At 38.7% G+C, this 22471-nt stretch overlaps 1 protein-coding gene across 3 annotated transcripts in view; it reads left to right on the plus strand.

Annotated features, from left to right (window-relative positions):
* Window positions 1-22471, plus strand: part of BORCS5 (BLOC-1 related complex subunit 5) — an 83004-nt gene that overhangs the window by 36668 nt on the left and 23865 nt on the right. For all 3 annotated transcript variants that reach the window (XM_070619128.1, XM_008513523.2, XM_070619129.1), the window contains exon 3: window positions 21647-21804. In XM_070619128.1, coding sequence (XP_070475229.1) covers window positions 21647-21804 — 158 coding nt within the window. The remainder of the gene's footprint in view (window positions 1-21646; window positions 21805-22471) is intronic.

The following is a 22471-nucleotide window of genomic DNA, read 5'->3' on the forward strand; positions in this document are numbered from 1 at the left end:
CCTTTTTGTTATTAAGATAGTATTGCAGTAAACGATCTTGATACATAAATCTTCCTGAGTTTCACTTTGTTTCTTAGGGATAAATTTCTGGAAGAGGTTAGTAAATATTTATGAAATTAGATTGAGTAGATTATAAGCAGGGTATCCAGGGAGGAAAAAAAGCCGTCAAGAGAGAGGAAAATGGAACATGGTTCAGGGGGTCATGAGATCTATTAATTCAGCTCCTCTCCTATTTGAATTGAGTGGCAAATCTGTCTCTTCCCTGGATTTGGAGACTCTTCTCTTGTTAGGGACAATGTTAGAGGGAAACTCTGCCCTACCGTGGACACCAGAAAGTTGTTTATTGTAGTGTCCAAGGAGTGTAGAATCTTAGACGTGGAGGGGACATTTAAAGTTCTGTCATCCAGTCTTCTGCTTCTTGCAGAGTCCCTGAATTGAGTGTAGTTTGCAGACCATCTCTTCGAAATAGACTTCAGCCTCGACTTGCTGAATATCTGCTCCCAAGCAGCTCATTGTCGTAAAGGCAGTCTGCTCCTTTGGACAGCTTTGCTTTGTTGAGTGCAGTTCCTCTCCTAAAGCCCAAATTTGATTTCCTATAACTTTCACTTATTGTTTAATTTGGGTTTGTTTGTTTGTTTGTTTCCGAGGAAGACCAACCCTGAGCTAACATCTGCCATTAATCCTCCTCTTTTTGCTGAGGCAGACTGGTCCTGAGCTAACATCCATGCCCATCTTCTTCTACTTTATATTTGGGACGCCTACCACAGCATGGCTTGATAAGTAGGTCCACACCTGGGATCTGAACCAGTGAACCCCGGGCCACCAAAGCAGAGTATGCAAACTTAACTGCTGCGCCACCAGGCGGGGCCCCTGTTTAATCTGTTTTTTAATGAAAGGCTCCCTAAAAATAATTCTGGAAATATTTCACCTTTATGTGTTTATCCATTAGCTTCTTCTCTAATTAACATGAAAACAAACCTGTGTTTGACCTACTTTTCGTCTTTGTTACCTTCCAAGGTATAATTTAGCTTTATTTTGTCTTTGTAGTGAAAGTTGTATATGTGAAGATAGGTAGGATAGAAAAACTTTTCACACATTTTTGTACTTGGTGGACAGAAAAGTTCCAAAGTGTTTATAGGTACTACTCATTTTATTATTATTTCTTCGAAGTTGCATGTAAGCAGTGGTTTGGGTAAATACAGTCCCACTTTTCCGTTAATAAAATAGCAACCAACCTTATCTTTCTTTTTTTATTCTTGACTCTTTTTTTTTTGTGCAGAAGTGTTAACATATATTATCTCCTTTAGTCCCTGTACAGCCTCTTAGTGTAGCATTTTCATCATTTGACAGATTAGGATGCTGAGGACCAGAAAGGTTTAAAGACCTTTCCTGTCACACAGCTTTTAAAGGTAGAGCCAGGATTTAAACCCAGTATTTCTAATTCTAAAACGTGTGTATTTAACCAGTTTGCAAGTCTGTCTCCCTAATTTACTTATATTAATTCCGTCATAAAATCAGATGTATTTCTGTTCAAAAGATGTTTGTGTCTTTGGGTTACTCGGTCAGTGGATCACATGGGTAGTGTGTGTCCTTACTGGAGGTGTATTGCTTCTGCTTGCTTCTCTTTAATAATCCCAGCTCCTCTCCCCTTGGTTTGGGCCCAGCAAGGACTTCCTTCCTGGGATTGCCCATCGCTCCCTAGTCCCCTATGGGTCTCCTTCCTGTTTCTGGGAAAACTAAAGCACAGAATGAGAAAAGAGTAACAAATAATTACATAATTTTCTTTTAATATTATCAGCTGCTATGTTCCATAAAGGAGGATGTTTTCACAGCTGTGTGCTTTAGGGATAGGGGGAAAAGTTTGAATTTTTGTAACTTGTGTGTCTTGTACAACAAAGGCAGTGACGCACGTGCTTGCTGGACTTGGAATGTAGAAGCCCGTCCTCAGCCCTGTGATAGGAATCTTTGTGTTTATGGTCATATTGGGACTGAGATATGTTATCTCAGTGAACTTGAGGGCAAGGGTCAGAGAACCAAGGAGTGAACTTGGAGAATAAATGATTTAATTACCCCAGATCAATCAAGCTTTGACTTAGTGACTACAGGATGTGTTGTGTGTGTATTTTTACGTAGTTGCTAGGGGAAAGGAACAAAGTTTAATCCTTGGTATTGTTGACCTTTGGTATCACTTTTATCTTGTAGTTCCATATAACTGCCTTTGCTGAATTTTCAAAGGCTGCGGTCAAGTGATTTATAGATAAGGCCTCATTCACTACTTGTACACGAAGAGCCCATATCTTCAAATATGGGTGACGTAAGTTTACTTTAGAGACAGGAATGAGTTCATTTCTTTGGAGAGATATGAACAGAATGTGTCTCTTGCTCTGGTGAGAAATAAATTTAACTCAGTGCTTTGCTTGGAGGAAGTGGAATGGAGTCACTGAACACTTGAGCTTTCAGGACTTAGGGACCTTTAACCAAGGCCCAAGGGGGTACCAATTGTGTGTTTGCAGAACTTATCTAAATATGAGCACTTCTCAATAGATGAAACAGCAAACATCTAAGGAGAACTACTTTATATACTCCTATGAGGCGCTTCTGTACCTCGGGTCTTTCAGAGATTAAAAATACACGATTTCTTCCCTCAAGGACCTTACCAGGTTACTGGGGAGAAAGGAGGACTGTCAGTAATAATACATGAAAAGGATGCTATGGTCGATGCCAGAAATGAACCTTTAACCAAGTGTGTTCCAGAGATACAGTCATAAAGAGTAAGGTTCAGTTATCAATGAGCTATGTTGCTGATGAAAACATTTGATTCAAGGTATAACCAAGTCTCAAGTAAGCAAAACTGTCTTAAGTATAAATTAAGGGGAAAATGGTATTTTAAATTAATTCCTAAGTTGCCAAATTATAGACACTAGAATTTCAAGAATTGGCAACTCCAGAGCTCTCATGGCTTAGCTATTATCTTATCTCCCTTAATTTACAGTAATATTTCTGTCACCAAAAATCATTAATTTACAGTATTTTTTCCTTATGTTAATTCTAACACTTACTTCCAGCACTGTGATTTGTTGTCATGACTATTATTATTGTTACTTTACTTACTTACTATAGGGGGTAATAAAATCGGCCTCCTAAGGTTGTCCTGACAAATAAGGTAAAATACATAAAAACATGCTTAGCACAGTGCTTGGCCACGAGAGTGCTATCATTAATGTTAGCTATTGTTTTTCTTACTCATGAAATAAATGCTTTATTAGTGCCTGACGTATAGTTAAATTTTAGTAAATTATACTAATATCTGGCTCACTGTTTATAAAGCACTTTAACATGTATTTTCTCATTTGATCCTCTCAGCTGCCTTCAAGGTACATGGTATTAACCCTCTCTTACTGATAGAGAAATTGAGGTTAAGTCTATCAGACAGATGTTCTGGCAGATTTAAGCAGATAGAGAATTCATTGAAAGATCGTGGAAAGCTTACAGAATCTCCAGAAGAGCTCTAGAATCAGGTTTTGGGCTACCTACCCAAGCAGAATGGCCAAAATCATGCCACAGAACCTCCTACTGAGGTCACTCCTGCTGTCACGACCAAGCACTTGACACGCCTTGTACCCAAACAGTGCTTAACTGGCAGTGGAGACTGGACTTTGCCACTGGTTCTGCTTCTATTGCTGCCTCAGATACACTGTTTTTTCTAGAAACCTCTGTCACCAGGGAATGTACCTCGTGGAAGGTCCCTATTTTGCAGCATTTGCTCCCTAATTAGATTCTGGGTAGATGTATAGATTGTGGACCTTCTGTCCTGTGCTTGTACTCTGGCTGCAGGGCAGGTGGGGAAAAGGGGTTCTTGGTTCTTCAGCTTCTCAGTGTGACAGGCAACTAGGCTCACATAGGTGACGCTTTGCTTTATTACCAGCTCCTTGGGTCTTAATTCTCTCTCTATCTAGAAGAAATACTCTATATTTCCTGTTAATTGTATGTAAGCTGAGTAGAAGTTGAGATTGTTTTCCTTATTAGTAGACTTCATGTATGGAAAAATCAGTTTTTTCCTAAAATCCATCTTGTTCTCAGAAATTAGCTGTTATAAATGAACAGTATTGCTTCAGCAGTTTAAGCTACTACTGAGTGAGAACTTTCCATCTCATCAGGGTTTTTCCTCCAGTGTAAACAATCCTGTGTTTCCCCTTGTCCATCAGAGTACAGGGAAGCCATGCGTTAACACCTACAGGGGGGGCGACTCCTTTGAGCAAGGAAGTCCTGGCATTAATATTTCTTTTTTGTTGCATCCTTTTCTTAGTACTTTATTTGTTTTTATTTAAAGCAAATCTGTGATTTGTCTTTCTGAAAATCTAAAAAAAACCAAACGATTTCAGGTCCCCAATGTGATTGCTGTCGACTTTATAAAGATAAGCCTCCCCTCTTTTATAGTCAGTCTCGACGTGCCCCGCAAAGTCTGTATTTCTAAGAAGTTGTGTATACTTCAGACTACTGTAAGTAGAATCATGTGTTCAATGCCAGTTTTTAAAAGAACACTTTCAGTTCCTTAAAGCACTTTTTTAGAAGGGGAAGAATCCTTCGGTGCTCCAAACCACCATGCTCACTTTGTCTGGAAAGCTGCACTTTTGGGGTGTTGACGCTTCAGCAAGTGAAGAACACCTGGGGGTGGTGAATGCTAGCTGCCCAGTTGCAGGGAGGACCCAGGTCCCCATTTCTATGGGCTGGCCTTTGTTCTTCCAGATGAGTGAGACAAAGTGGGCTTTCTGTGTTCATCCAGGGAGAGATGTTGAAATGTTGTGGCATCCAAACTATGAATGTTTGTAGTGAACTGTGTTTTGTTGTTTTTTGGGGGTGTTTTTTTTGGTGAGGAAGATTGGCCCTGAGCTAACATCTGTTTCCAATCTTCCTCTTTTTGCTTAAGGAATATTGTTGCTGGGCCAACGTCTGTGCCAATCCTCCTCTATTTTGTATGTGGGATACCACCACAGCATGGCTTGATGAGCAGTATGTAGGTGTACGGCCAGGATCTGAACCCACGAACCTCAGGCCGCTGAAGCGGAGTGCGTGAACTTAACTATACCACCAGGCCAAACCCTAGACTGCGTTTCTTTTATTTTCATACTCAGAATAAGGGTCTTCTGGATTTAAATATGTTCTTTTCTGTGAATCCTTCTAAATTAGTCTTGATCCTGTAATAAAACATGGTATAGCAATATAGAATAATACTTTATCTCTCTCCTCATAGAAACATGGAATTTCAGTTTAGACTTGGAAGAAAACATAGTTAAACTCGCTCAGTTTTCAGAGAAGGTAATGAAACTTATTTTTCCCTTGGTTTATCCTTTTATATTTCCATTTTGTTTCTATTGGCCACATTTTTTCCTTGGCCACTTTATTAGAGGGGTATCGTGGAATATTTTTGCATAGCGAAAATTAAAATCAATCTCCTTGACTTTTGTTTGTTTAAGATTTTATTTTTCCAGGGGCCAGCCTGGTGGTGCAGTAGTTAAGTGCGCACGTTCTGCTTCGGTGGCCCAGGGTTCGCCAGTTCAGATCCCGGGTGCGGACATGGCACCACTTGGCAAGCCATGCTGTGGTAGGCATCCCACATATAAAGTAGAGGAAGATGGGCACGGATGTTAGCTCAGGGCCAGTCTTCCTCAGCAAAAAAAGGAGGATTGGAGGCAGATGTTAGCTCAGAGCTAATCTTCCTCAAAATAAATAAATAAAATCATAACAGTTATTAAAAAAAAAGATTTTATTTTTCCTTCTTCTCCCCAAAGTCCCCTGGCATATAGTTGTATATTTTTAGCTGTGGGTCCTTCTAGTTGTGGCATGTGGGACACCACCTCAGTATGGCTTGATGAGCAGTGCTAGGTCTGCACCCAGGATCCAAACTGGTGAAACCTTGGGCCACCGAAGCACACGTGTGAACTTAACTACTCAGCCAGGGGGATGGCCCCATCTTTGACTTTTTTTTATTGTGATAAAATATACATAACATAAAACTTTCCATCTTAACCCTTTTTGAGCGTATAATTCATTGGCATTAAGTACATTGACGTTGTTGTGCAACATTACTACCATTCATCTCCAGAAGTTTCCCATCATCCCAAATTGAAACTCTGTGTCTATCAAACAGTAGCTTCCTATTCTCCCTCCCCTCAGCCCCTGGCAACCATTATTCTACTTTCTTTCTCTGTGAATTTGATTATTCTGTGTCAAACCTCATGAAAGTGGAATCATACAATATTTGCCCTTTTGTGTCTGGCTTATCTCACTTAGCTTAATGTTCTCAAGGTTCATCTGTGCTGTAGCATGTGTCAGAATTTCTTCCTTTTAAGGCTGAGTAATAGGACATTGTATGTATCTACCACATTTTGCTTATTCGTTCGTCCATTGATGGATGCTTGGGTTGCTTCCACATCTTAACTTTTGTGAATAATCCTGCAATGAACATGAGTGTACAAATATCTCTTCAAGACTCTGCTTTCAGTTCTTTTGGGTATTTACACCCAGAAGTAGAATTGCTGGTAATCATATGATAAATCTGTTTATTTTTTTGAGGAACTGCCAAGCTGTTTTCCACAGTGACTTGTACCATTTTACGTTCTCATCAACAGTGCACAAAGGTTCCAGTTTCTCCACATCCTCACCAACACTTGTGCTTTTCTGTTTTTTTGATGATAGCCATTCTAATGAGTGTGAGGTGGTATCTCGTAGCTTTGATTTGCATTTCCCTTATGATTAGTGATGTTGAGCATCTTTTCATGTGCTTCTTGGTCATTTGTGTATCTTCTTTGGAGAAATGTCTGTCTAAGTCTTTTGACCAATTTTGAATCGGGGTTTTTTTTATGTTGAATTTTAGGAGTTCTCTATATATTCTGAATATTAATCGCTTATCAGGTATATGATTTGCAAATATTTTCTCGCATTCTGTAGGTTGCCTTTTTACTCTGTTGATAGTGCCTTTTATTGCACAAAATTTTTAAGTTTTCATGTGGTCCGATTTTTTTCCTTTTTCTTTCTTTGCCTGTATCTTTGGTGTCATATCCAATAAATCATTGCCAAATACAATGTTGTGAAGCTTTTGCCCTATGTTTTCTTCTAAGGGTTTTGTGTCTTTGATTCATTTTGAGTTAATTTTTGTATGCTGTGTTAGATCAGAGTTCAGCTTCATTCTTTGGCATGTGGATATCCAGTTTTCTCAGCATCATTTGTTGAAAAGACTGTCTTTTGCCCCCTTGAGTGGTCTTGGTCTTGTAGAAAATCATTTGACCATACATGTGAAGATTTATTTCTGGGCTCTCTATTCTATTCCATTGATCTATATGTCTGTCTTCATGCCATTGCCGCACTGTTTTGATTACTATAGCTTTGTAGTAAGTTTTGAAATCAGGAAGTGTGAGTCCTCCAGCTTTGTTCATCTTTTTCAGGATTTTTTTTGGCAATTGGGAGTCCTTTGAGATTCCATATGAATTTTAGGATAGGTTTTTCTATTTCTGCAAAAAATTTTGGATTTTTGTTAGGGGTTGCACTGAATCTGTGGATCACTTTGGGTAGTATGGACGTCTTAGCAATATTGAGTCTTCCAATTCATGAGACATGAGTTGTCTTTCCATTTATTTATGTCTTCACTTTCTTTCAGCAATGCTTTGAAATTTTTATCGTCCAAGTCTTTCACCTCCTTGGTTAAGTTAATTCCTAAGTATTTTATCCTTTTTCATACTATTGTAAGTGTAATTGTTTTCTTAATTTCCTTTATGGATTGTTCATTGTTAGTGTATAGAAATGCAGCTGATTTTTATGTGTTAACTTTGTATCCCACTACTTTACTGAATTCGTTTATTATTTCTAAAAAGTTTTTTGTGAAATCTTTAGGATTGTCTACATATAAGATCATGTCATCTGCAAACAGATAATTTTACTTCTTCCTTTCCAATTTGGATGCCTTTTATTTATTTTCTTGCCTAATTGCTCTGGCTAGAACTTCCAGTACTGTGTTGACCGGAAGTGGCGAGAGTAGGCACCCTTGCCTTGTTCCTGATCTTAGAGGAAAAGTGCACCATTGAGTATCATGTTTGCTCTGGGTTCTTCATTTATGGCTTTTATTATTTTGGGGTAACTTCCTTCTATTCCTAGTTTGTTGGGTGTTTTTATAATGAAAGATTGTTGAATTTTGTCAAATGATTTTCTGCATCAGTTGAGATTATCATGTAGTTTTTATCCTTCTTTCAGTTAATATTGTGTATTACACTGATCAGTTTTCGTATTTTGAACCACCTATGCGTTCTAGGAATAAATACCACTTGGTCATGGTGTATAATCCTTTTAATATGAGACTGAATTCTATTTGCCAGCATCTTTTTGTATCGATATTCATAAGGAACTTAGGTCAGAAGTTGTCTTTTCTTGAAGTGTGTTTGGCTTTGCTGTCAGGGTAATAATGGTCTTATAGAATGAGTTAGGGTATTCCCTCCTCTTCAGTTTTTTGGAAAATTTTGAGGATTGGTGTGTGTTCTTTTTTAAGTGTTTGGTAGAATTCAGCAGTGAAGCTGTCAAGTCAAGGGCTTTTAGGGGAGGGTTTTTATTACTGATTCTATCTCCATACTAGTTATAAGTCTATGCAGATTTTCTATTTCTTTATGATAGTTTTGGTAGCTTTTGTTTCTAGGAATTTGTCCTCTTCATCTAGGTTATCCAATTTGTTAAGGTACAACTGCTCATACCATTCTCTTATAATCTTTTTTATTTCTGTAGATTCAGTAGTAATGTCCCCACTTTCATTTCTGATTTTAATAATTTGACTCTTCTCTCTTTCTGCCTTGGTCTGTCTACCTAAAGCTTTATCAGCTTTGTTGATCTTTGTGAAGACCAGAGTTTTGGTTTTGTTGATTTTTCTCTGTTTCATTTATCTTTGTTCTAATTGTTATTATTTTCTTCCTTCTGTTAGCTTTGGGTTTAGTTTGTTCTTCATTTTCTAGTTCCTTAAGTCACAATGTTAATTTGAGATATTTTCTTTTTTAATGTAAGCATTTATAGCTATAAATTTGTCACTTAACTTTTCTGTGTCCCTTAAGTTTTGGTATGTTGTGTTTTCTGTTTCATTTCATTCATCTCTAAGTATTTTAAATTTCCCTTTGATTTCTTCTTTGATCCATTGGTTCTTTAAGAATGTTATTTAATTTCCACAAATTCGTGAGTTTTTCAGTTTTCCTTCTGTTATGATTTCTAACTTCATCTGGTTGTGGTCAGAGAAGATACTTCATATAATATGTAGCTTTTTAAATCTGTTGAGACTTAAGTTGTGGCCTACTGTATGGTCTGTCCTGGGAAAGGTCCCATGTGCACTTGAAAAGAATGTGTGTTCTATTGCTGTTGGGTAGAGTGTTCTGTATATGTCTGTTAGATCTAATTGGTTTACCGTGTCATTCAAGTCCTATATTTCCATATCTTTTATGTGATTGGTCTATCCATTATTAAGAATGGGGTATTGAAGTGTCCAACTATTATTGTAGAACTGTCTATTTCTTCAGTTTTGTCAATTTTTCCTTAATGTATTTTGATGGTCTGTTATTAGGTACATAAATTCTTATAATTGTTATGTCTTCTTGCTGTATTGAAACTTTTATTAATATATAATGTCCTACCTTGTCTCTTGTAAACTATTTTGATTTAAAGTCTATTTTGTCTGAATTAGTATAACCACTCCGGCTCACTTTTGGTTACTATATGCATGAAATATCTTTTGCCATCCTTTAACTTTAAACCTGTTTGTGTCTTTGGATGTAGAGTAAGTCTCTAGTAGACAGCATGTAGTTGGATCAGGCTTTTTTTAAAATCCTTAGTGCCTGTCTCTGTCTTTTGATTTGAGACTTTATTCCGTTCATATTTAAAGTAATTACTGATGAGGAGGGACTTAGTTCTATCACTTTGCTCTTTTTCTTTATGCCTTATAGTTTTTTTTGTCCCTTATTTCCTGCATTACTGTCTTTGTGTTTAGTTTATTTTTTGTAGTAAAATGTTTAAATTCCCTTTGTATATTCTATAGCTATTTTTTTGTTATTACCATGAGGATTATATATAACATAAAGTTATAACAATGTAACTTGAATTTGTATCAGATTAACTTCACTAACATAAAAAACTCTGCTCCTGTACAACTCTATCTTTGCCCCTTTGAGTTGTTGGTGTCACAAAATTGTATCTTTATACATGTCCAAAAACATAAACTAATAATTTTTAAAAATCTATTAGTTTCTTAAGTCATGTAGGAAACAAAAACTGGAGTTACACACCATTGTTATAATAATGCTAGCTTTTATAATTGCCCCTGTATTTACCTTTACTGAGATCTTTATTTATTCATACAGCTCTGAATTGCTGGCAGATATCCTTTCATTTCAACTGGTAGGACTCCCTTTAGCATTTCTTGCAGGGCAAGTCTAGAGGTAAGGAGCTCCATCAGCATTTGTTTATCTGGGAATGTCTTAATTTCCCTCTCATTTTTGAAGGACAGTTTTGCCACATACAGGATTCTTGGTTGACAGTGTGAATATAAAAGCACTTTGAATATATGAGCCCACTGCCTTCTATCCTCCAAAGTTTCTGTTCAGAAATCTGCTGATAATTTTATTTAGGGTCCCTTGTATGGAAGGAGTTGCTTTTCTCTTGCTGCTTTCAAAACTCTCTCTTTGTCTTTGACAGTTTGGTTATAATGTGTCCTGGCGTGGATCTCTTTGACTTCGTCCTACTTGTAGTTTGTTGAACTTCTTAGATGTTTATATTCATGTCTTTCATCAAATTTCAGTTTTCAGCCATTATTTCTTCAAATATTCTCTCTGCCTGTTTCTCCTTCTTGGACTTCTGCAAAATGTATGTTTCTGTGCTTGATGGTGTCCCACAGATCCTTTAGGCTCTGTGTGCTTTTCTTCAGTCTTACTTCTTTTTGTACTTGGTAATTTCCATTCTCCATTTTCAAGTTCACAGATTGCTTCTTCTGCCTTCTCAGATCTGCCTTTGAATCCCTCTAGTGAAATTTTCATTTCAGTTAAGATACTCTTCAGGTCAAGAATTTCTTTTTGGTTTCTTTTTAGAGTTTCTGTCTTTTTATTGATATTTCCATTTTGTTCATACATCATTTTTCTTGACTTTCTCTACATCTTCTTTTAGTTCCTTGAGCACCTTTAAGACAATTGTTTTAAAACCTTTGTCCAGTAGATCTGACATCAGATCTTCTTCAGGAACAGTTTCTGTTGTTTTGTTTTTACCTTTTAATGCTTTTCTGGTTTTTTTTTTGTGGGCCTTGTGATTTTTTTTGTTGAAAACTGAACATTGAATCTAATATGTGGTAACTCTAGAAATCAGATTCTCCTCCTTCTCCAGGGTTTGCTGGCTTTTGGTTTTATTTTTTTGATTGTTGTAGGCTGTCTCTCTGCCAAGGATCAGCCTGGGATTTAAACATAAGGTCTTCTTAGGTCTATTCTGAGCTGTTCCTTTCCTGGGCATGCACAGTGACTTTCTAATTTCCCCCATATATGTGGTTGCTTTTAAATGTTCTGGTTTTCAATGTCTAGCTCCAAAAGGGGGAAAAAGAAAAATGAAGGAGAGGAAAAAAATGTGCTGGGCTTTTAAATCCCCTGGAAGACATTTCAGCTGGAGCGGGAGGGAATTGCAACAACGGAGGATGTGCAACAACGGTGGCCACTGCCTCCTTGTTTGCACTTTTGTGATGAGAAGCACCAGTCACCGATCAGAACATAGATCCCTGATGTTTGGAGGACAGGGTCCCTTTTGCCCACCCTGGCTCCTACAAGCTATGTGTAGGTTGCTCCAGGAACAGGTATACAGCTGCCTGGCACAGGAGTTGGGAGATGGATGGATAGCTACTGCTGTGCTAAGAGCTGAAATTGACCCAAATTGACCTCAATTTACCATCCAAACCTTCCCCTGGAAGTTGGCATTCTTAAATGGACTCCAGACTTCCAAAATAGTTACATCAGACAGATTCTGCCAGTGCACTTGTTGTCTAGATGGGAAGACAGATTCCTGGTGCTTCCTAGTTGCCATTTTCCCAGAATTTTCTCTCTGTTTAATTTTTTTTTTTTTTTAAGATTGGCACCTGAGCTGACATCTGTTGCCAATCTTTTTCTTTTTCTTCTTCTTGTTCTTCCCAAAGCCCCCCAGTACATAGTTGTCTATCCTAGTTGTAGGTCCTTCTGGTTGTGTTATGTGGGACACTGCCTCGGCATGGCTTGAAGAGCAGCACCATGTCCGCGCCCAGGATCCAAACCAGCGAAACCCTGGGCTGCCATAGTGGAGCAGGCGAACTCAACCACTTGGCCATGGGGCTGGCCCCTCTATGTTTAGTTTTTAAAGGAACTATCACATTGTCTTCCACAGCAGGTGCACTATTTTACATTCTCACCAGTAATGCACAAGGGTTTCAGTTTGTCCACATCCTCACCAATACTCATTATTTTCTGTTGTTTGGATAATAGCATCCTAATGGTTAAATGGTATCTCATTGTGGTTTTGTTTTGCATTTCCCTGATGATTAGTGATGTTGAGCATCTTTAACGTGCTAATTGACATTTGTATAGCTTCTTTGGAGAAATATCTACGTTAAGTCCTTTGACCATTTTTGAATTGGGTTTTTGGGTGTTTTTGTTGTTCTATCTTACTTTTTAATTTTAGTTCCTGTTCACATTGGCCTTCCTTGTATTTAACTCCTGCTTCTTCTGGTAACCAGTGTGAAGAGTGGGATCACTTCTTTATTTTTCCTGCAGTGCTGGTACACAGAAGGAGGTGCTGGCAAGTACTCATCGTATGTAGGGGTGGCCAGTCATACAGCCAGATTTTGAAACCCTGCTTATTTGACTGTGGCAACAGTTAGTAGTTGAGGACTTGGGGACAGTGAGGAAATTAACAAGAATTGAGTACCTACTCTGTGCCAGATACTGTGCTGGGCATAACTTCATATAATTCTCACAGTACTCCTTTAATGTAGATAGTAATTAATTTATAGATGAAGGGGTTGAGTTCAGAGAAGTTAAATGACTCCCCTTACATCTCACAGGTAGTAATAGCAATCCCTGGATTCAAATTCCCTGGTCGACCTGACTCCAAATCTTATACTTCTTTTGTTATATCATGTCACCTCCCTTCTCTGGCCTGTAAGTTCAACCAGAGAGCAAGCCTCTGAACCTGGAGATTGTTGAAGGAGGATGAGTTGAACGGTTTTCTGAATTCTTTGAGAGGAAAAAGTGGAGGAGATTATGAAAAGCTAAGTTTAGTTCATAACAGTGGACAAGATTCCTTAAAGACACTGAGGTGTCTTATTTATGGATACTGATCACCTTTGGAAAAGTTGTATGTACTTTTGGCTGTGACATCCTCTGTTCTTGTTTCTTTGATACCATAAACCAGGGTCATTTCCCAGGGAAAAATGGGTCCCTGAACCTAGATGGGTGAAGAGCTTTCCAAAACCTACCACAAATTCCCTTAAAGCCCGAGTGCCCCTTTACCTCCCTGAGTCTTAAGGAAGGTGAGTAAACGGAACAGATATTTATCCAGACCCTACTGTACGCTAGGCAAACCCTAAAAGGGACGTGGTTATTATCCCAGTTTTGCATATGAGAAAACTGAGGCTCAGAGATAAAAAGGTAAACTGTCCAAATTCACACAACTAATAAATACTGGGGCTGAATTCAGCTTTTCCCAGGCTCCCTGTGGTAGTTCATTTGGGCTGTTATAAAAAAATACCAGAGACCGGGTGCCTTACAAACAACAGAAATTTATTTCTCACAGTTCTGGAGGCTGGGAAGTCCAAGATCAAGGTGCTGGCAGATTCACTGTCTGGTAAGAGCCTGCTCCCTGCTTCATAGACAGTCATCTTTTTGCTGTGTCCTCGCGTGGTGAAAGGGGCGAGTGAGCCCTCTGGGGTCTCTTTTATCAGGCAACTAATCCCATTCATCAGGGCTCCAGCTTTATGATGTAATCACCTCCCAAAGGCCCTACCTCTTCATATCATCACATTTGGGATTAGGTTTCAACATACGAATTTGGGAGGGACACACACATTCAATCTATAGCACCACCTTAGTGAGAAAGTTATTCTCTCTTGGCCTCTGGTAGTTATTGGAAGCTCTTAGGAGGGAGATCCTGGGAGCATTGTTTCTGTCCATACCAAAAATTGTGCTGGGTTGGCATGTTATGTTGGGCTTGTCTGCACTTGCAGTCTCTGCCACATTGTTTAACCAAAACAATGACGATAGCCTTTCTGGGTGGCTCCCCCTGGGTGAGACTGGTGCTTCTCGGAGATGACGAAATGGAGGTAAAAGTCCCTAAGGGAACCAGTCATGGAGGGCACCCTTTTTCCAAATACCCCAGAGGAATTGATCACTAACACACAACATGAGATCCTGTCCACGCTGGGCAAGTGTTTTTAGACTTTTCCCTTTCTTTAAGAGAAGAGGAGGGAGTGCCTTTGAGAACCAGAGTTTATATTAAATAAAGAATACACGTGGCTTATGTGCTTTTGTCTTTGAAAAATAGCATGACCAACAGAGTCAAAAATCCCCTATTACTTCTGGGCGGAGTTTCTTTTTTCATAATCAGTTGCTTCATTGTACCTTCACAATAACTTCCATCAAAGTTACATAGATTCTGCTTTCTGGATTCTATAGCAGGAAATGGAGCTTGTTATACTGTTTCTCAAATATGGGCCCCACTACTCATAATACTCATTTGACTAGTCCGGGAAGTGGCTAAGCCTCTAAAAGTTAAGGAATTCAGTTGGTAATAGCCTAGGTTAATACCCGTATGGTTCTGTACTATACTTTAGAGAAACTTTTTTTTCCGACCTGACGTTTCAGAAAGAAAAAGATTGCTCAGCAAAATATTTTCCAAATTTCTAACCCTGATGATTTTTCCACTCAACACTTTACACAAAGAGGTAGGTACAGATGGCATGTTGCCGGATCTGGGTAATAGTCAGTCTTGGTCCTCACCCATCCCCTGGAGCCCACTCTCCATTCCTGTATAAACAAAGTGGTTTCAACAAGGTCTTAGGAAATGTCTCCAGTATTTACCGTTTGCAAACCCAGCCCTTAATATATGGAATCTATTAGGCCAGGTATTTAACTCAGTAACAACTACTTTGTGTGCATGACTGTTTTAAGCCAAAGAAGAACTAGAAAACTGAGGGTAACGGCCCTGTTCCTTAGCACAGTAAGGAAGACATAATTTAGAAACTTTTATTTAACATGAAAAACTAACCATAAATATATGGAAAAATGCAGTATTAGGAGTGAAGTGTCATGATGTCTATAATTTTTTAAGGGCTCAGGAAAAGAAAAAATACAGACAGAAAGATGAAGTAGATATGTTAAAATAGTAGTTGTTGGGTCTACATGATGAGTATTTGAGTATATATTTTTTCTTACTTTTCTATATGTTTGAAAATTTATGTAATAAAAAGTAAAAAATGAAAAAATCGTATCCATAAAGAACATTTATATAGCTATACAGAGAATAATTTCAAGGTGATATGTGGTTCATTTTCTGTTATCTAAGGGTTTGGGTTATTATTAGAGTTGGTAAGTAAGAATTAAAACAGGTGTAAACTAGAGGCCCCCAGAGGCCGGGCAGGGATGTATGTGACTGAAGCTGGCTGGCCATGAGATAGTAGGAAGTGGTGAGGATTGAGGGAACGGGAGAGTACGCACCTCATTGAAAACATCTATAATTTTTTAAAAACTTTAATGTACATTCAGAATGAAAACCGTTCTGAGGGCTGACAGTTTGTCATCTCCTAAAAATGACAAAAATTTACCATCTCTGAATTTACCCAGCTTTCTGTTCTCTCTCCTCCTTTTATCAAAAGATAAAGGGATGGTTCAGTTGTCAAAATGAGGAGATGAGTCCCGGAGACTCAAGAGTGATAGGAAAGCTTTGTGTTCATTGCCTCTAGGATTGGCCTGGGTTTCCATAGCTTTGTAGCTTTAGCTATAGGAAAAGTGGCCTCTCTTCTTTTTTTTCTGTCTTGCTCCTTCTATGATCTGGACCAAGATTTGTGGTAGATTTTCAGAGATTCCTGTGAGTCCAGAAAAGCAGAGTCTGATAAAAGACCCATGTACCTGGGCTTTGTTTTTAGATGATTCATTACGGGGAGGGTACAATGATTATTTATAAAGGTGATTTAGAGTGTAATTTCTTTGATTTTGAAGTTGGTTGGGCAACTTAATTTCAACACTTTAGTACGCCTTCTAGACTTGGCAGCTTTCTTGAAATCCGCCCCCCTTTCTTTTTTTAAGGGGTAGAGTAAGGGGGTTTTTGCGAGTTACTGTTGAGGTCTGGGCCCTCTGCTTCGGCCCTCTGGAAGCTCAGGCTGGCCCTGTGGCTTTTCTCCTCCCCACTCTTCAGTACAGCTCCCAGTAGTCTTCTCCAGCGCTGGCTGGAAATCTTCCCCGTTCACTTTGGAAGAGCAGATTCAGACTGAGACCACGCCCCACTCTTAAGTGTTTGTGGAGAATACTGACTAGGGACCCGAGAAGCCTGTTTTCCTCCTGAGTTTTCCTCTGCTCACTCTCCTTGGAATTCCAGCAGAACTGCATCCTCTTAACCTAATATGAGAACGTTTTATGTCCCAGATACTTTATGCTCGAGATAGGAAGTAAAAAGATAAGTAAAACATGGTCCCTGTCCTCTCCCAGCTCAGTTTGTTATGAGACTTTTAATTGCCTTGGAGAAGATACTGTTTTAAGATGTATTCAGCCATATAAACCTTAGTGAGAAGGAAAGATATGGAACTGGTTTTGGCTTATTGGGTTGGGGATACTTAGGATGAGGGAAGAGGCGGGAACTGCTCAAGAAGACATTACTAACAGATGGGATGGACTGTAGCCACTTTTTTGTTAAAATAAATTTATTTATTTAAAAAATTTTGAAAGGGAAATTCATTCATATGTTTAAAAAAATGTTAAAAATATACTATGAAAGTCTCCCTTCCTACCCTTGTTCCCTGTCTAATTCTTGTCATTTCAGAGTTTGTTTATATAAATATAAGCAAATAGGAATATATATTTTTATTTACGTATACCCCTCCATTTTTACCCTGTGGTGACACTCTCTACACACTATCCTGTATACCTTTCTTTTATTACTTAATATCTTTATTGTTTAATTTTTTTTAAAGATTGACACCTGTGCTATTATCTGTTGCCAGTCTTTTTTTTTTTTTTTTTTAGCTTTACTGAGTCTTTATTCTTTTTTTTTTTTTGAGGAAGACTAGCCCTGAGCTAACACCCACTGCCAATCCTCCTCTTTTTGCTGAGGGAGGTTGGCCCTGAGCTAACATCCGTGCCCATCTTCCTCTACTTTATATGTGGGATGCCTGCCACAGCATGGCTTGATAAGCAGTTCTAGGTCCGCACCTAGGATCCCAACTGACGAACCCTGGGCGACTGAAGCGGTTTGTGCGAACTTAACTGGTACGCCACTGGGCCAGCCCCCAATCTTTTTTTTCTTCTTCTTCTTCCCAAAGCCCCTCTAGTACACAGTTGTATATTCTAGTTGTAGGTCCTTCTGGTTGTGCTATGTGGGACACTGCCTCAGCGTGACCTGATGAGCGGTGCCGTGTCCACGCCCAGGATCCAAACTGGTGAAACCCTGGGCTACCAAAGCAGAGTGTGTGAATTTAACCGCTTGACCACAGGCTGGCCCCTGTTACTTACTATCTTACAGAGATTTTTCTGTGTGAATACATGCAGAGCTTCCTCATTCTTTTCTATGGTCATATAATACTGTTTATGCATGTACCTTGATTTAAGTAACAAGCTCCCTATTGATGGACATTGAAGTATTTGCTCATCTTTTACTATTGCAATCATTGCTACAATGAGTAATCTTATATATACATTCTATATCATTTAGCATGTGTGCTGATATATGTGTAAATTTCTAGTAGTGAAATTGCTGCATCAAAGGCTTTACGCATTTGCAATTTTGATATCCAGGCCAAATTGCCTTCTACAGAGATGTTAATGACTTACACACTGATCAGCAATGCCTATTTCCTCATAGTTCCACCTTTGGAATTTTTATCATACTTGTGATTTTTACCAATTTGATAGGTGAAAAATGGCTTACAGTGAAGTTTTAATTTCTGTTTTTCTTATGAGTGAAGTTGTGTATTTTTTCTTATAGTTGAGTCATTGATACTTCCTTTTCTGCGAAATGCCTTTTCATATCCTTTGTCTATCTTTTGCTGACTTTTTACTTGCCAGTTTCTCGGAGCTCTTTATATAATAGTAATATTACCCTTTGTAATATGAGTTGCAAATAAATTTCCCAGGGTTTTTTTTTTTTTTTTTTAATGACTTATGGTGTTTTTTGCCATGAGGAATCTTGATTTTTATATTGTTGGGTTTATCACTGTTTTCCCTTATGGCCTTTGCAGTATCCTGGCCCACTATTGATGGCACAAAATCATTCATTCCTCTTTCCACGGTGCCTCCTCACTTTTCCCACTTCAATTTTGGATTGACAGCAGAAAGCTGTTGGTACCTTCCTCCCCAAGTCTGTTCCTGGGACTGTATTCTTTGTCAGTGATAGGGTAGCCCTGGATAATTTTGTTAGGAGATTTTAGTGTTCTGAAAAATCCCCCATTTTCTTAATTACTGGCACTCTAGAAAACTCTTTGGCAGTTTCTTATAAAACTAAATGTGCAATTACCATGCAGCCCAGCGATTGCACCCGTGGGCATTTATCCCAGAGAAATGGAAACTTATGTTTACACAGAAACCTGTACATGACTGTTCATAGCAACTTTGTTTGTAATAGCCTCAAACTGGAAACAACCCAAATGTCCTTCAGTGGGTGAATGGTTAGACAAACTCTGGTACATACATACCATGGAATACTACTCAGAAATAAAAAAAGAATAAACTGTTGATACATGCAACAGCTTAGATGAATCTCCATTGTATTATGTTGGGTGAAAAAAGGCAGTCTCCAAAGGTTACATATTGTATTACTCCATTTATAAAACATTTTTGAAATGACAAAATTTAAAAACTAGTGAACAGATTAGTGGTTACCAGGAGCTAAGGATGGGAAGGAGAACGAGAGAGAAGTGGATATGGTTATAAAAGGCAATGTGAGAAATCCTTGTGGTCATGGGCTAGCTCAGTATCTGACTGTGCTGGTCTATACACGAACCTACACATGTGAAAAAATTAAATAAAATAACAATTGAATAAAAATAGAATTAAATACACAGGCACACACACACACACAAATGAGTGCCAGTAAATTGGGGACATCTGAATAAGGTCAGTGGATTGATCAATGTCAGTGTTCTGGTTGTGATATTGTAGTTTTGCAAGATGTTACCTTTGGGGAAAACTGGGGTACACAAGATCCTGTACACAGGATCTCAATAAAAATTTCAATTGAAAAATAAGTCCTCATTTCTGCAAATACCAGCCTCCCCAAAAGCTGCTATGTAGAGGCAGGTTCAGCCGGAGTAAGTGGTGCTCTCCTGTGTTAGGGTCAGCAGGGGGACAGCTGAGGGACCTAGTGCTGGCGGCGGAATGTCGGGAAGCAGAGCAGTGCCTCGGGTTCAGCCCAGCGGTCTGCTCTGTCAGCTGGATGAAGATCTGAGAGCACTGACTGGCATTTCCAAGGATTCTCTGGGACAGCCCCACTGGGTAGCCCATCTTACAGCCTGTTTGAGAGGAAAAGAACGCTGGCTTAGGCTCCAATACCTCAGAACCAGTGAGGATTTGACACTGGTGGCTGGGGAACAGGAATGGGGGAGGGTTCCCCTGCAAGACGAGCTTCGATGGGGTGGGCCCACCCTGATCATGCCTAGCACGTGTGCCATGGTCATATTTATTTCGGTGCACCTTGTGTTAGATCGTTGGCTCTGTATGAGACAGAGCGTGGCCTAGCACTGTGGTTCTCAGTGTGGTGGGGGATCCCTGAGATCCCCAGGCCCCTGCTAGGATTCTCTGAGGTCAAAACTATTTTTACAGTAATACTTAGACATTTGCTAATTACTCTCTTCGTTTACAAGTGTACAGTGGAGTTTTCCAGAGGCCGCGTGATGTGAAATGGCAACAGATTAAATACAGAAGTGGAAGCAGATACGAGTCTCCAGTTGTTTTCCATTAAGCCAGACGTTAAAAAGACTTACAAAAATGTAAACCAGTGCCACTCTTCTCACTTTTGTTTTGGAAAATATGATTATTTTCCTTAAAATATGTTATTTATGTTAACTTGTTATGGGGTTATTATTGTTACTTTAAAATGATTTAATAAATATTGAAGAATTTTCTCATTGTAATTTTTTTTTTTTGGTGAGGAACGTTTGCCGAGCCAACATCTTGCCGGTCTTCCCCTTTTTTTGTTTGAGGAAGATTGGCCTTGAGCTAACATCTGTTGCCAATCTTCCTCTTTTTTTTGCTTGAGGAAGATTAGCCCTGACCTAATATCTGTTGCCAGTCTTCCTCTTTTTTTGCTTGAGGAAGATTTGGCCCTGAGCTAATATCTGAGCCAGTCTTCCTCTATTTTGTATGTAAGTCACCACCTTAGTACGGCTGACGAGTGGTGTAAGTCTGTGCCTGGATCCGAACCCAAGCTGCCAAAGCAGAGCACACTGAACTTAACTACTAGGCCACAGGGTCGACCCCTTCTCATTGTAATTTTTAATAGGTGAATATTGATATAAACTACATAAACAAAAGCTCTTTAGGATCCTCCATAATTTTTGAGAGGGTTAAGGTGTCCTAACACCCAAAAGTTGGTGAACCTTTGGCACAAGCCACTTGGCCAGAAGTCGGTGGGCTTGAGTTCTACTCAGGACTTTGCTGTGTGACCATGAGCAAGTGACGTAGCCTCTTAAATTGATTTCTTCTTCTTTAAATGCTAGTAATTATCCTGTTTTATACACCTTAAATAAACATAAGATAATTCTGTGTGAAAAGCTTTGAAAATATGTCCTATGCAAATGTAAGGAATTTAATAGTTATACAACTAAACAGATGTTGGAAGAAGATGTAAAGAATCAGGTTTATGATATGTTAGCCGACATTCTGTTCACTTTTTAATTTGTTTTCATTTTTGCATCTTCTGACAGTTTCTGTATACATTTTATTTCTTTTTCTCAGTTTCTCAGACAACCATTTCAATTATTAAAAGGAATTAAGTCAATACATCTTCCAGCGTTTTCAGTCAAGAAGGGATTTATATTCCTGATACCTTGAAGTAGTGTCATAAGGTCAAGAGCGCTATCTTGGAGAAACCACTTACCAGCTGTGTGACTTTAGGAAAGTTACTCATTCTCTCTGTGTCTTGGGTTCTTCATCTGTAAAATGGGGCTAATAATACCTCACTTTCCAGGGCAATTATGAGTCTGAAAAATAATAAACATGAAGTACTCTGCCAAGTGCTTGGTACAATATAGATGCTCCATAAATAATCATTGTTATGATTGTTATTAGCATATAATAAAAGATGTAAGAATAAACTTGTCTTTTACTCTGTCTTCAGTAAAAAGAAAAAGCTACTTTATTCATAAGTTTATTAGCAGTAATTTCTGTTTCATTTGATTTCGTTCTTTTTTTCTGTTTTGAAGGGCTGTTGAGTGGCCAGACTTCCCCCACAAATGCCAAATTGGAGAAGCTGGATTCTCAGCAGGTGTTGCAGCTCTGCCTCAGGTACCAGGATCACCTCCACCAGTGTGCAGAGGCCGTGGCTTTTGATCAGAACGCTTTGGTTAAACGAATCAAAGAGGTAATGTATTGTGGGAAAATAACATCCCTGACTCATTATTGGGATTCCCTCTGATTCCTGGTTCTTTTGTACTGGGTTTTCTGAGGAAAGAAGAATCATAATTCATGTGAAAGTACTTAATAAACTAAAGAGCATGGCACAAATGTTGAGTAATTGTTAATAATAGTAAGTAGGTCCTTCTTTTAAGCACTTAAATATCTCATTGACTGGACCACTGCTTGGCACAGCTCTGGGAGCACCAAGGTATAAGTAAATACATTTTCCAAAGGTTTCAATCAAGAAGGGGTTTATGTTCCTGATACCTTGAAGTAGTGTCATATAAAGAAAAGGCCAAGAGCTCTATCTTGGAGAAACCACTTATGTGAATGGCACCCCTGGAGTTGCTTAACAAAAAATTCCTGGTTATTGAGTCAGGCGAAAGAAGAAGATGGACGTGAGGAAACGCAGGAGAAGGGTTGAGAATCACTACAAATTGATTATCAATTAGTAATGGATGTAGTACATCCTTGAGATTACAAAGTTGTCATCAGTTATATTGATAGATTTAAATTTGCTAACACCTCCAATATTTTAGTACTTATCTTTCATAAAATATATGCATGTATGCTTCTCTCCTGGATTAAATACTTTTATTTGGACGAGTATTAAACATGACCTTTCATATTGG

The sequence above is a fragment of the Equus przewalskii genome, chromosome 5 (genome assembly GCF_037783145.1).
Source record: "Equus przewalskii isolate Varuska chromosome 5, EquPr2, whole genome shotgun sequence".
Lineage (NCBI taxonomy): Eukaryota > Metazoa > Chordata > Mammalia > Perissodactyla > Equidae > Equus > Equus przewalskii.